Genomic DNA, 15,417 nt, shown 5'->3' with positions numbered 1-15,417 from the left:
ACGTGTCTGCTGTGGGACAGTTTTAGGGAGTTGCATAAGTCAGTGGTTGCATGCTTTTAGCCACAATTCCCAGGAAGTCCCCATCAACTTTTAAAGTATAATCTCAGACTTGGAAAAGGAGCCCTGTGGCCTCTACAAATTGCTGGGCGCTGTCATTTGAAGGTGCCCCTCACATATTCCAAGGCTCAAGGCTGAATTTCACTTCTTGGAATTACAGTTTGGCTGGCTTTCAGATTTAGTGAAAAAGTTTCTTGTTTCGGAAAAGCAATGGGGTGAGAATTCACTAGGCTTCCTGACACTGTAAAGAGCCACTCAAAGCTAGCTGTCTGTCAGAAATGATTAAAGAGGAGAATTGCTTCTTAGTAGAGGAGTGGGGAACCATTCATCTACACAGCAGCAGAGATGACATCATTTGCTGGAGCCCCAAATCTATGGACAACCATTTGTTGTCTTTCTAAGGACTTGAGAGTCTCCAGTGTAGTATTAACTCAAGTCCATCCATTAATATCATTTTCCTAAATCCCAGGCCCCCATCTCTGCCACATGTCTCTTTGGCTAACCAGTGCCTCAAAATTATTATTATTATTCAGCCTTGGATCTCACTTTTGTTACTTTCCTGCCCCTCTGCATTGATAAGAATCTTGTGCTGAACAGTGGTGAATTTTTGTACATCGATCCCTCTCCTCCAGTCCTTTAGAAACCAAGCTTTCCTTGATAATATGCTGAGCATTTTTTTAAAAAAATCTATGTTATTTGTGTCACATCAGCAATCAATTTGATCTTTATCCATTTTGTAATTTTCCATATGGAATTTCTTCAGAAAGTTACAAAGTGCCTTGTACATTTTGCAACTAAACAATGCAAGTAGTTAGGGAGTTTTTGCTATTCCTCATATTACATTCTGCATCCCATCCTACTGCTACCATGATAGCAATCTGATGTTTATCCTTCCAGATCTTCCTCCTGTTCACACAAAAACAAAATGCAAATTGTGATCTCTAATCCTGGCTGGCTGTTAACTTGATTGCATCTGGGACTAATTAAATCCCAAGCATCTGGCACACCTGTAAGGGATTTTGCCTTGATTGAATTATTTGAGAAAGGAAGACCTACTATAAATCTGGATCATCTAAGGTCTATAAACCCACCCTAAATCTGGACTAATACACATGTTTAGATTTAATTATTTTGTGCATCTTGACAAGAATTGCATTCTATTTTGTCCATCCAACTGTACTGTGGTTATGTGGGGTATATTTTAGCTCAAAATATAGATTTAACTTCCTTTGGCACACAAAGTAAATGTATGTAAAAAATAATGTTTGGCCAGAGAAATGGCTCAGGGGATAAAAGTGCTTGCTGGCATGCATGATGACCCACGTTTGATCTTTTGGATATATGGTGGAAGGAGAGAACCAACTCCCAAAAATTGCTCTCTGACCTTCACAATCATGATGTGGACACACACACACACACACACACACACATACACACACACACACACACACGAAAGAAAGAAAGAAAGAAAGAAAGAAAGAAAGAAAGAAAGAAAGAAAGAAAGAAAGAAAGAAAGAAAGGAAGACAGACAGACTGCCTTGGAGATAGGATTCAACTCAGTAGTTAGTCACTTACATAGCATGCTGAAGACTCTCGAAATGTTCCCAGTATTGAGAAAACAGAACAAAGTCTCCCAAGCATTAATAAAATTGTATTTTATTACTAATAACTCATGCCATGGTTTTATCATAGTTATTAAGTCGTGGTTTACTGTTGGATGTTCCTTGTTCTCTTGCTTCTCTGTCTGCTCCTTTTCTGCCCTGCTCCAAGTCCTGGGCTTTATGCCCTGCATTACCCTACACAGCCTCATTCATTTCATTCACATGGTATCCGTAGGAGACTGGAGGGGAAGGAACAGGGAAGTCGGGGTATGTTTCCTTCCTGTAGGGCTTGATTTATCCATGAAAGGAATGTATCCAGGGAAGGAGTACAGCCCTCTACCAAGCAGCCCTCAACATACATCAATGCTTTTGAGTTCTAGGAACCACTTCCTCTTCTGTTACGGTCAAGGCTGGATGGTTACAAGTCCTGAGTTCATGCTGTTGGCAGGCCCTGGATGTGCGTGTCCAGTGAATGTCCTTAACCCAGGTCCACACTGTGCAGACAACCCCATCATTAAACTCTGCTTAATAATTCAAGGTCAATGTTAACTACTCCCAGCTCTTTCCCCAAGTGCTAAGGGGACTTCTAGACTGTCCTTTTTCCCCCCTGCTGCCTGCAATATTCCCAGTAGTTTCTTTATCTCCAGCATAATCATTCTGTTGACCTAATTCTTTTTACATTTTTTAAGTAGTCAGTCTGGGATTAAATTTCATATGTCTTTCTAAAAAGATGTTTTCTTAGAGTTTTCTATTATTCACAGAATACAAATTGAACATCGTTAAGTATTTGCCTCCCATCTTTGGTCACTGTTTGAATATTATTGGTATCAGGCAATCCACAGCAGGTCCTCTGTTTCCACTGGAATGCATTTCTTACATTAGAAACTGATTCTCCCTGACTGGCTATGTGACGTCAGACTGTGAGTTAATCCCATCAATTCATGGGGTTGATGAAGGCATGTAAGTCAGCATTTTATTGAGATTTCCTTGAACAAAAGTATCGAAACTTAGGACCATTTCAACATCTAATGAATTTCCAGTAAAAGTTGTAAATCACAGTAATCAATACTGTTATAACTTAGTACTTCCTTATTCTGGTCAGAATTTGTTCTGACCACACCTGTGTGTTCAAATTAGCAATTCAGGAGTTACTTCAGGAATATGTCAGACAAGGCCCATGTGAGTTTTTTGATCTCTGCAAAACAGAAGACCCCCCCCCAACCCCAACCTGATACCATTGCTGATAGTTGATGGCAGTCCGGCTTCTATCTGGAGTCTCTCCCGAGTCTCTCCCTTTGCAGAATGCATGACATTGTTTACCATCGCAGCGTCACCCTAAAGAGTTTCACCACCATGAAAAGTCTCAATGTGATCCTTTTACCCACTTGGTCCCCTGGACTCCTATCTGCTGCCACTCAGTTTTACCTGTTTTGTTTTTACTTTGCATTTTTATTTGTGCTCTGCAATTACTTTAATTATTGTTTCATTTCTGCCTATCCCTGACACCTTGGCTAATTGTCTCTGAAGCCCGTGTTTTGGTACTGAATTAATTAGCTTGTTTGTCTTTAGAATCAAGGCCAAGGATGAATTTTCATGTTCATTTCCTGGTGAAATAGGCACAACACTGACAGGACGTGGATTTTGCCCAATAGCAGTTCAGTTCCACTTCCTTAGAACAGACAGAGAGAGAGAGAGAGAGAGAGAGAGAGAGAGAGAGAGAGAGAGAGATCACCTATTAGTATATGTGTGGGTTTGAAATTCTGTAGAACAGAAGCAGTAGAATGTGCATATGTTATAAAAGGGGGTGGTGCTAGAATGCTTTTACACAATAAGGGCTGGATTGTCCAATAACGGCCATCTGTATTTGGTAATGGCTGAAACCCCCATAGCTGCTCAGTTCATGAAGCCTGATCCCTCAGCTGTTTGATCTCTTGCTAAAGACTTGGAAGATTTCAAAAGAGTCTCTGCTCTTCAGTCTACATTGGAAGAATGAAGAATCTGGGTCTAATTGGAGCATAGGATGTATTCACCAGCAAGAAACAAAGTCCGGCAGGCAAGCAAGACTGATTCATTTCTTCGCCATTTTTACTTCTGGGTGGTCCACGAGAATGTGCTTCCTTCCCTCTCTTCCCAATGAATGAGTCCCTTTTCCTTTTAGTTAAACTTTCAGCTGATCTTTTCTGGTAATTCTGAAAGACACACTTAAATGTATCTTTCAGTTGACTCTGGGTCTTGTGAAGTTGACACTCAAAATTAATCATCACAAAGTCCAAGGAACAATGCAAAATCCAGAGCAGATGGTATAAAGTAGGTTGTCAAAGTTTTGGATTTTCTTGGGTCCTTCCTGGACTTCATAGTCTGTTCTGAGAGCACTGCGTTTTAGATGGTTTAGTATAGTGAAAACAACTACTTTTTTGTTATGCTAACTCTCTGTGGATTTGGCTTTTGTCCTAGTTTGCCTTCTATAGCTGTGATAAACACCACGACCAAAAGCATCTTGGGGTGGAAAGGGTTTATTTGGCTTACACGTCCACATCATGGTTTATCATGAGGGAAGTCAGGGCAGGAACTGGAGGAGAGATGTTTTCTGACTTGCTTTCCCTTGAGGTTCAAATTCAGCAATCTTTCTTATACCTCCCAGATTCAGCAGTCCAGGCGTGGTACCATGCACCAAGAAATAGACCATCCTACATCAATCAATCAATCAATCAATCAATCAATCAAAAATGTCCCACAGGCTTGCCTACAGGTCAATCTGATGGTGGCATTTTCTTATCTAAGGTCCTCCCTTCCCAGATGATTGTGTGAAGTGAACAGCAAACTAATCATCACGACTTTCATCAACACCTACCTAATAAAACTGATAAAGTGGAAGTCATAGAACAGTATCTGCAGAAGTACTTATAAAGGTTCCCCCTATAGGCCATCTGTGTGCCCAACCCTCCATTACGTCATTAGTTTTCATGCCATGACTTAAGCATTCTTATCTGTGCTCTGGAGATTGTGAATGTGCTTTTAAAAAGATATATACTTCTCCCAGCCATCAGTGGAGGGACAGATGAAATCCCTATCTAAAACCACACACCAACATAGTGGCCAGGATACAAATGCAGCTCTTGCTTCCCATCCCAGCTCCCTGAGTCCCGTGCAGCTCTGCAAAGTGCTGTTAGTGTGTGTGTCTGTCCAGAGAGCAATTTTTCCACTTTCCCCAACTCAAACACCCAGTGAAGGCTATACCATGTTTCTCTTTTTTTGGCTTGAAATACCTTATTTTTTGATAAATTATACTTATTCCCAATTCTGGTCCTTACCTTTGCCCCCTCAAGCTGACTGTCAGACGATTCCCCCATAATCTTTTCTCTTTAAAGAGATGCCTAGTACCTGAGAAATCTCTTCCACTCTACCTTGGGTCCTGCTCTTGCTGGCCCATGTTAACATACACTCTTATTGGTATATCTTGGTTCCTGTAACCTGTATTAGACTGGTCCCTGATTCAGTGCGGCAATGGTATTTTTAAAATATATATAACATTTATTGCCACGCAGTGATGGTGCATGCCTTTAACTCCAATATTTGGGTATTAGAGGTAGCCAGATCTTTGTGAGTTTGAGGCCAGCCTGGTTTATGTAGTGAGTTCTAGGACAGCCAGGGATATGTAGAGAGACCCTGTTTCAAAACTCAAAAATAAATAAGTAAATAAATAAGTAAATAAATAAATAAATTTGTTCATGTATTTTATGTGTGTATGGGGGGTATATTTCTAAGGAAGAATCACATGCCAAAATGTGCATATGGAAATCAGAGGGTAATTTTAGAAAGTCCATCCTCCATCCACCATGTGGATAGATTTCAGGACTTCAGGTTTGGTGACAAATTTTTACTAATGGGACCATTGTGTCAACTCCAGGCTTGGAATTGTTGTTACGTCATTTCCCTTTTAGATCAAAGTGAATGTTTTGGTCTGGTACTCGTCTCTTTTTAACACTGTCCATACACTTAGCAATCTTTGAAGTCAAATAGTCAACTGAGGTCATCTTTTTGAATACTCTTTGAGGCAACTGATGCCAGATGGAATTGGAGTGTTTTAATTGTGTGTATCCCTAGATTTACTATTTGGGGCTTTTACTTTATTATAGCAAGTTGATTTTTAAAGGCATTGTATAAGGATAACATTAAGTAGATAAAAGCATAGTTTGATTGAAGATATGTCAAGCATCATGAGGAGTTGTGCAAATGACTACTCTGGTCAATGCAGATCTAGCCGACCTACAAGAATGGGAATTTCTCCTGGCTCCTCCTGTCCTGTGCTAGCATCCTTCCCTCCAGGCTTCTTTACCCTGCCTGACCATCCACTTGAGCTTATTCATGTCTAGACTCCCATTGAAGATTGATTGTTATCAAGGAGCTGGGATTAAAGAGCCATCTAGAGTTCATTCCCCTGTCCACTGTGACCTGGGACAGACCCCATCACTCAGCAAGCCCTTTGATAACACATCTTTAAAATGGTTGACAAAAAGTTCTGTTAGAAAAATGCGCATGGCTGGCTTTGATGTTCTAGTCCCTGGGGCAACCACCATGCCCTAGTTCATACCCCTGTTAGCTACTGCCTTCTTCAGTCCTCTTCTCTTTCCACTTTTATCCATTCAGAACCAAACCCAAGACGATAAATGAAAGCAGAGCTTTCCATTTACTGTGTACTCAGCATAAGGAGCTACATTTTGAAAGGAGTTTCTCAAGTTCATTTGCATCTAGCAAGCCTCTGTGGTCCTTGGCATATTTAGATGACATGAGGAAGAAAGTGGGTTTGAGACCTTTATCAGTACCAGTTTAGGAGTCTGGAATGGGTTACCCTGTCAAACTGTGCCCTATCTCTGGGAGGACTCTGAGCTAAGAACTTACATTGCTCCTGAGAGTCCATCTTCACATGGAGATTTTCCTCTCTGTTTCTCAAAGTCATGATTGTCACCCTGGGCCCTAGAAACAGATCCATGTGTTGGGTGAAGAGCCTGGACATGGGCCAATTTCAAGACCTCACTGCCCACTCCCAGTTCCTGCTGAAAGGGAGTAGATTCCTATCTTTCATGGGGCCTTATTTGCAGAGAAAGAATGACCTGGAAGGACCAAGGGAACTTACCCTGTGGAGGGTGGGTGTAGAAGGAGAAGCCTTGGCTGCTCTTGGTAAGAACACAGAGCAACTGCTGAGGGCAGACTGGGGTCTAGAGACTCTGAAATCCCCTACAAGGATTTTGATTAAAAAGTGTTTGTTCAATTCTTCATGACAGGAGCTTTGCATCGTAAGTGATAATGTGAAGGGATAATATGATAATATGATCACATGCACTAGGGATTTAATGTTTAAGCAGGGGTTAACACTTCACAGAGTATCCCCCTAAATCCTTACCAGAATTACAAGAAAATGACATGAGTGTCCTTATTTTATAAACAACGTGCCAGAAACCCAGAGAGGTAAAGTCACTTGTCCAAACACAGGTAATGTTAAGCCTCTCGAAAGGAACTGTATTCAGAGACAGGCTGAGCACTCTGAATGCTTAGAGCCTCACTGATACCTTTTCTGAAAACATCCCCACTGACCATCCATTAATCAATAGGACTATCTTAGAGAAGCATGTTTTCTCTCTCTTTTGAATGATGCTGCTTAGAGGAAGGATATCAACAAGATTTCATCCATCTCCTTTACCCATCCTGATCTATTCTTCAGGGTGAACTTGTTTTTAGGAAGTGAATCTAATTGCCCAAATGGGAATTTATTTAAAATAACCACCTGTGCCTTCATCTACATCATAAAAGAATCTTGAATCTCCACAAAGAGTCAGAGTCTGTTTGTGTTTTGAGTCCAGGTCACGAGAGACTTGATTTTGGAAAACTCATTTTTCTTCTTAAGTTTTCCTTTTCTCTTCTTGGGACTTTAGCTTTTTATTCTGAGTAGCTGGGATGCCAGCAAAGTATAGAACGGACACACAGAGTTAATTAAGCATTGCTCTTTGACCGACCTAATGACTGGAAAAAAGTTAAGAGAAAGGCTCTGGCTTCAACTGGATATGTCTTCATTGCCTTAGAGGCAATGACATGACATTCTTTCTATTAGAGACTAGAGGAAAGGCTAAGATGTCAAACGAAAGGTCCAGTAGGCTTGAGTTCCAGACCTAGCCCTTTCTTTTTCTATCCTAGTTTGAATTAGCCATCTCTCCATTCATTCCTGTCCTTAGCAATTTAAAGGTTTTCTTTTATATTATTTTTTCTTCCTTCCCCTCCTTTATTTAGTCTTCAGTCACTTGCAATTCCTCTTACAAACTTAGAATTTTTAGTTTCTCTAATCATTACTAAACCCTAGTAAAAGTAAAAAATAGGACTTTTATCACACTTTAAAAGCCCTTACTACCCTGATCATAAATCAACTCCCTGATAAACTGCATTAACACTTTTGGGCCGTAAGGGGCAGGTCTAATGCACTGATTTATAAGCAGAGGCTGAAAGTTAATGGATTCCTAAAGCTACCTACCGCAGAGAACTGGTCAGCAGTTTAAACACCGTAAGACTCGGGTTCAGTATCAAAGAAGAGAGTTCTGCCACAAAGAGCCTTTGACAGAGATGTGAATATTTCTGGTACAGTAGCCTGGGGTGAGGAGCAAGGTTGTGCCAAGCTGAGACCACTGCACCTGCTTGCACCTATAAACTGCCTTACTCTATTGCTTTGAATAAGTTACCCCTGTGTGTAGCTCCCTATCGGGAAAACAGGTACTTGAATCTGTCTCTCACATGTGGTACTTGAAAAGGCTTTTAGTGGTATTAACACAGATATACTAGTAGAAGAATAATAGGATTGATATTAAATGATTACGGTATCTGCTGGGATGCTCTCTCTCTTCTGTCCTTCTCATTCCTGACACCAATCCTAGGAGGTAAAATAGGTATTATTTATATACTCTGTGCTAATAAAAGAAAACAAATAACAAACTAGCAACTGAAAAACTGAGGCTCTAGAGGGTAAATTCTAACTCAAGGTCACACACCTGTGGAAGTGTTTTTTCTTTTTAGAATTCTCATAGTAGTAGTAGGAACATAACTGGAACCAAGTCGATCAGCAAGCTGCCTGAAGTCCTGCTGGGCTGCAAGACACTGAGGAGCTTAACCCATAGTGGCTAAGTAGGTCCCCAGGTGATACATTCAGTTACTGATGTCAAACTCCATTTTGAGTATAGATACTAAAGTAGTTGCTCTGTTATCATGATAAAAAACATCATGGTTAAAAGCAACTTATGGAAGAAACAGTTTATTTGGCTTATAGTTCTGGAGGGAGAGTCCAAAATGGTGGGGGAGGCATGGCAGCAGGTGGTGGAACAAGAAGTTGAAAGATCATATCTGCAAAAGCAGACACAGGGCAGAGAAAGCAAAGTAGAACTGGGCCAAGGCTATAAACTCTGAAAGCCTGCCCCAAGTGACAGACTTCCTCCAACAAGGCTGGAGCACATCCCCAAACAACACTGCCAATGGGGAAATAGGTGTTCAAACTCCAGCCTCTCCAGTGGATATTTTTCAATCCACCACCATGAGTACCATTCAAATTATCTCAGAAAGCTCTGAAAATATCCTAATTCTTTATGTTTACCATTGTATGACAAAGACTGGGCATTCTGAACTAGACTGTGGTTGCTCGGATGATTCAGTGCCAGGAATAGAAAATAAGAAGCCACAACCCATATACGATTTGTTGACAATAACAATCACAGATGTTGGGTTTGTACTTACTGTTGGGTTTTGATTCTGTCATTCATGTATCTGTGAGTCTAGTCCATGAATTCGTAACAAACAATTGTTTTATGTGTGTAAAGATCGTCCTACCTGGTAGTTATATTCTTTACAGCTCTCTGATTCAGTCCCTTAGTACCTATCTCAATAGTTGCCTTTCAAATTCTTTAGTGTCAAATTTTTTAGTGTTGGCCTAGGCTTCTCTTCATACTGCAGCCCTTGTACATGGGAATAAAATGAATCAAGTGGGTTACTGTGACAGAAATGGAGAGCAAGTTGAAGAGTCCCCAGGGAATGTACATTCTTGTGACCCATTGGTTCAACCTTTTATATTTCTGCTCTGCATAATGGAAACAAGTAATAGTATTAATAGCAACACTAATAACCCATGGATCAGGGCCCTGCTGTCCTACTCCACCCCCCAAAAAAACCTATACCAAGTTTATTATTTGCCTTTGGACTCTGCTAAAGTTTCTCATTATGCCAGAAAGGGCTTATCTAATTACTATTTGAAGAGTACCCAATGATGTGATCCCAATATTGTTGATTCCTCTTGGGTCCTTCTGCTGTCCATGCTGAACATCAGGGCTACCCAGAAAACAATTACCCCTTTGCTGAGGTCACTGCTTGTCCAGGAAAGTGGTTCAGGGCTTAGGATTTAGATTATTCCTGTCTCACAATTTAGTTCAGATAGAATGCGGCTCCTTTCCAGTATTGGGCTCACCACAGCTCTTTAGAATAGGACTGAGCCATGGAGATGAATTTGTGTAGTTAACCACAATTGTTTCCTCAGGCAGTTCCTACAGGAAATGTTGCCCTCATTGACATACAGAACTGGAATTTTTTGTTTTTGTTTTTGTTTTTCTGGTATTGCTCTGTGTCTTGGCTATAGGCTAGCTGGTGGCTATGTTAGTGCCATGTGTAGAACTCATATAAAATACATATTTGTAGATAAGGGCAGGGACTGAGTGTGGATAATTTTCTCAGGTATATATTAGTTTGGACCCAGAGCCTTCTCATAATTTTGAAAACTAAAATTATAAAAATTTTAAAATTAATTTCTTTATTTTGAGACAGTCTCACTATGTCTCTCTGGCTGGTCTGGAAGCTGCTATGTAGACCAGGATGGTCTTGAGTTCACAGAGATCTACCGACCTGCCTTTTGTTCCCTAGCACTAGAATTAAAAGCACCACCACTCCTGGTTCATCCTTTCTCTTTAAAGTCAAGCAGAATAGTCAAGTCATATAATTTGTGAGGTAGATGCCTTTCTACCTCATTCTATCTACATTGACAAAATAGAATTCTATCTACATTGACAAAATAGAACCCTTGTCCATGTCTCAGCCCTCTTTCATTCATTTGATGAGCATATAACAGCTCTGGAGAATAAAAACTGAAAGATGAAAAGACACATGTTCCCAACATGGGCAGAGCTGTCTGCCTGGTCAGGAGACTAAATCAGCCTCTGGAGAACATGAGAATTGTGCAGAATTAATAGAAGTAGAAGCAGGTAAAATTTACTCTAGAGTCGGGCAAGTACATTATTTAACCTAGCAGTGTGACAAAGAAGATGGTTTTTAGATGCCACATGAACTCGGAAAAAGGCAGTGAGGACATATTTGCAAGGGCCACGGAGTCTGATATGCAATGCACGTCCCATGTTCATAGTCTTATCACCAAGCTAAACACTGGGCAATGCAGGATCAGAGCAAGAGCAGACATGGGAACAGAACTTAGAGCTACAGAGGTGTTGACTGTTTGTGGTGGAGCTTTTCGGACCTCCATGTTGCTTCTTTGCTGCATATTTGCTGTAGAGTTTTTCTAAATAATTAATCTGTGTATTTGAAAAATCGGCTCCCCTGATGATAAGACATGATGAAATTTCTTATTCTCATGCAACACCTGGAAGCAGAAGTTAAGAGGTAATTTTCTGTATCCCATATGGAACAGAAGCATCATCTCCCATTTTCTAGTCTTGATCAGAACTTGCGTTACTGAATCCAGAGGTCAACTGTCAATGGGACTTTCTTCTCGGAACCTATCTTTTATTTGAAAACAGTATTCTCCAGCAGGAGACAGGGAAGGAACATTAAAGTAAGATAGAGTTAAATGGTTCTGACCTGGAGCCTGATCTATTCCTAAAGCTCTTAGTAGTGAAGGGGAATATCATCTTTTAGCACTGAGATATAAAACTTCATTTTCCACATTGTCCTATTCCTTTGCTTATAATTGTCCCATGTGCATTAATATATTTTCATTCAAAATTAAACACTTAACAATTTCAGTGTGAGCAGCCACCTGCCTCTTGTTCCACTCACCTCCTTAATTTTGCCAATTGATTTTCTTTAGCTTTTCAAAGAAACAAGTATTTCCTCTACCTTGAGGAATATTTGACCTCAATACAGGTTGTCCCTTCTGCAAAAATTCTATATTGCTATCCCACGTAAATTTCTTTCCCCTTACTAGACTCTTCATAGTTTGTACCTAAACTAATCAAACTCCCCTGTGTCCTAGGATATGGAATTCAATTCTACATTGTTTTATATTATCTCTTTATTACTTAACTAAACCTTTTATGTTCTATGAAGGCAGTAACCTCCTGAGTCTTTTATACAAGTCCATGTTCCCCGTCTATACAGTTGTAAATAATTATTTGCTGAATCAGGGGGGTGGAGGGGCAGTGGCCAGATGGCTGGATGGATAGACGGATGAATGAATGGATGAATTGAATGTCTGTAAGTTAAACTCTTCATCAAATCCAATCAAATGGTAATCTTTATCCATGCCATAGCTCTGTTTAGCCAGTCTTCTGGGAATATTTTTCTAGTCCATGACTCAACAAAGACACAGCTCGTATACTGATTTCCATTCATTCAGTGCAATCTGTGATCCGCAGTACTGACATTGATTTATGTTCCTCTGAAATACAGAACATATATATGTATTTTTGTGACAAACTATACATCATATTTTCATTATTCCACATTGGATCACTCTTAAATTTCATCTAAGTTGCAGGATTTTTTAAAAAAGAGTTTATTATTTCCATGATTAAATCAATAAAAATGTGTATTCATTCATAGTCAAAGTGCATCATATAGTTGTAGGAAAACATTCTTATGAAACTCAATCCTACATATCATAGATATTAAAAAACACAGAAAATGCATTAACAGAATTGAGAGATACTTACTTTAATGAAGCACATCTAAATCATACTTTCTCCCCCCTTCCAAGTTAAATAACTTCAATAATTTTTCCAACAATGGTTCTCTTTCACTTTACAACTTCATCAACTAACAAAATTGTAATGTAACTAACATGAACTGAGTGTTTTATTAAGACAATGTAGGTAATATAAATATTCGTAGAGGCCTATGACAATGACAACTTGCAGATACAGGAAGTGGAACACTGGATTAGTTTGAATTAGAACTGGATCCCCAACAAAAACAACACATTCAATGCACTGAGCACACATCGGTCACTTACCCAGTGCTTTCTTGCTAGCTGTCTCAAAGGGTGGGTTGGGATGACCCTGGCAGCATACTCTTCCCTGAGGTACTGTGATAGTAATACATGTCTTCCTTCTTTTCCAGAGTGACCGTCTTCTAATCAAGGGAGGGAGAATCGTCAACGATGATCAGTCCTTTTATGCTGATATTTACATGGAGGATGGCTTGATAAAGTATGTACATGAAACCTACTCCTTTTCCACTTCCTTTCTACTGAGGAAGAGGCTTTGGTTTTATGAAGTGAATAAGTCAAGAGGATAAATTCTGAGGATGTATTCTAATTGTACTAAAGGGAATGCTATGGGTCATAGATGATTGGATGATGTGATCCCCATTCTTAAGGATGTTGAGAATTGTGCATGAGTGATAGCATCCTGAAAATACCAAGGCATATGTAATATGTTCTAAGGTGAAATCAGGGTATTCACAGACTTTTTTATTATCTATACTGCTTTACATGAGAGAAAACTTAAAAGTAAACTTGACAAAATGGTAAGGCTTCAAAGAGCAGATACAAATAAGGCATACATTTCAGGCCTATTTTCCAAACACATTCATCTGGATTCTACAATTTCTTGGTGAAATAGCTTCTTACAGAAGAATCATAGGCAGTTAATGTTTAAGTATCAGTTCTTTAAATAGTGGATTTCAAAACAGAATTTGATCTACATGGTATTACATCATGAACAGCAAGCTACACCATCATATTAATAAGATGTCATTTATGTCTAGAGTACCCAATTCATCCTGTTAGCAGGGCTACTTGCTAATGGCAAAGCATTTGTGTAAGGTGGTGTACACTTGCTATGTCACATTTTATGGTAGGCATTGCATGTTCAAGTCAGCATTCCTCAGTCCTTGGGACCTTATAGTCCTTTAAAAGACCAGAGGATCCAGCATTCTCAGGTAATACCAATATCAAGAACAGAATAGCAGGCTAGATGAAATTTAGAGGGAGCAATCATTAATTACAATAGCTGATGTTTAGTGTAATATGCTTAATTGTATTTTGTGGGTTTTCAAGGGATTAACTTTTAGTCTACACAGCTCTACTGAGGAATTATTACTTTTACAACCAAAAGAATTGAGACATGGTGAGATTAAATATTAAGTTGGCCATGGTTGATAACTAACAGAGCCAAGACTGTGAATCCTGGTAGCCTCTTTCTGGAGTATACATACACAGGTCAGTCATGGATGCCAGCAGAAAAATGATTACACAAGAAGATAAAAGCTAAGATGTTAGAGATCGCTGTAGTCTTACTTAGTGTGCTGGAGGAAAGTGGATGAGGCATGCTGCTTCAGATGGGATATTACACTATTTATAAAAATGAGTGGAAAATTTATATAAATTTATACAAACACACACCACATACATTCATCAGTTCTTCATCCTCTTGGTTCTCAATTTCTCCTGGAGGAAAAACTGAGAAAAGCAGGAACAGGACTGGGCAGTATCTAGACTAAAGTAGAATTACAGTCAGAGGCTGCATTTTTTCTCTCACAGTGTGTTTTGAATTGTGGTGGCCCTGGAATAGCCCCATGCTGATGCGGTAAAGCTGACCTCTTAGACATATCAGGAACACATTAGCTGTGATTCTACCGTTTGCTGGTCAGTGGTGGACTTTTTACTACCCCAAGAGAATATTTTGGGGCTATTATGTACAGAAGGGAAAATATTTACACTACAAGTAGTGGGGCACACATGTGCCCAAGGTAGGAGATATTTAATGTTAGTATAAACTGTGAATCCTAGGTATACTGTGGAGACAGGCTTAGCCAGATGCAAAAATAAAAGCTAAAAAAATAAAATGAAAAATAAAATGAAAAAATCAGACAATGTTGCAATGACTGACGTGCTAACAGCCTTGTGGGGAATAGTTATCACATTCTTGTGAGATGAACCTTTGAAACTCTCATTTAATTGCTCAAACAGCTTCTTCCCCGACTCTTTCCTATGATGCTCTGAAGCTTTCTGGGTCACCATAATCATCCTTCCTTGTCCGAAGCCTCTATTGAAATATTGACCATACAAAAGTGGTGGGTGTGGGAGAGAGCTGCACGTTTGACTCTGTCCTTATGCATCTGCAAGAACCCACTATTAGCTGATCACAGAATGGTGGAGTAAGAAAAAGGAGCTTGAGGAGGGTGGTGACTCAAGCAGAAGCAGAGAACCTACTTAGGAGATGACTAAGTCCCCATACCTGTTGTTGTACTAACATTATCTTCTGTTGTGTCTAACAGTCATTTGTTTCACACCTCGTAGCTTTCCCCAGTGTCATCCTATACCATTAGAAGAAAAATCAAAGTGAAAGAAATAATGAAAATAGTTATGTAAAAACATTAGTCACAAGCTCTGTTCTCAACATTGGTGATCTATAGATTTCAGTACAAAACTATAATACATCATACCATGCAGATGATTCTGTGTCCATAAAAGGAGTTTTATATACACAGCTATCTGTCTTTGTTTAAA

The 15,417-nt window shown here is 39.6% G+C and overlaps 2 protein-coding genes across 5 annotated transcripts in view; one reads left to right on the top strand and one right to left on the bottom strand.

The window, feature by feature from the left end:
* The window catches only part of Stk32a (serine/threonine kinase 32A), a 181,149-nt gene that overhangs the window by 18,020 nt on the left and 147,712 nt on the right, over positions 1–15,417 (bottom strand). The gene's annotated exons all lie outside the window — the stretch shown is intronic.
* Dpysl3 (dihydropyrimidinase-like 3) overlaps positions 1–15,417 on the top strand; it is a 105,790-nt gene that overhangs the window by 58,055 nt on the left and 32,318 nt on the right. For 2 of the 3 annotated variants that reach the window (NM_001398556.2, NM_012934.3), the window contains 1 exon segment: positions 13,026–13,114. In NM_001398556.2, coding sequence (NP_001385485.1) covers positions 13,026–13,114 — 89 coding nt within the window. 3 annotated transcript variants of the gene reach the window in all.

The sequence above is a fragment of the Rattus norvegicus genome, chromosome 18 (assembly GCF_021556685.1).
Source record: "Rattus norvegicus strain SHRSP/BbbUtx chromosome 18, alternate assembly SHRSP_T2T, whole genome shotgun sequence".
In the NCBI taxonomy this organism is placed as follows: domain Eukaryota; kingdom Metazoa; phylum Chordata; class Mammalia; order Rodentia; family Muridae; genus Rattus; species Rattus norvegicus.
The sequence above is the reverse complement of the archived record's forward strand: the minus strand, read 5'-3'. Positions and strand labels throughout refer to the sequence as shown.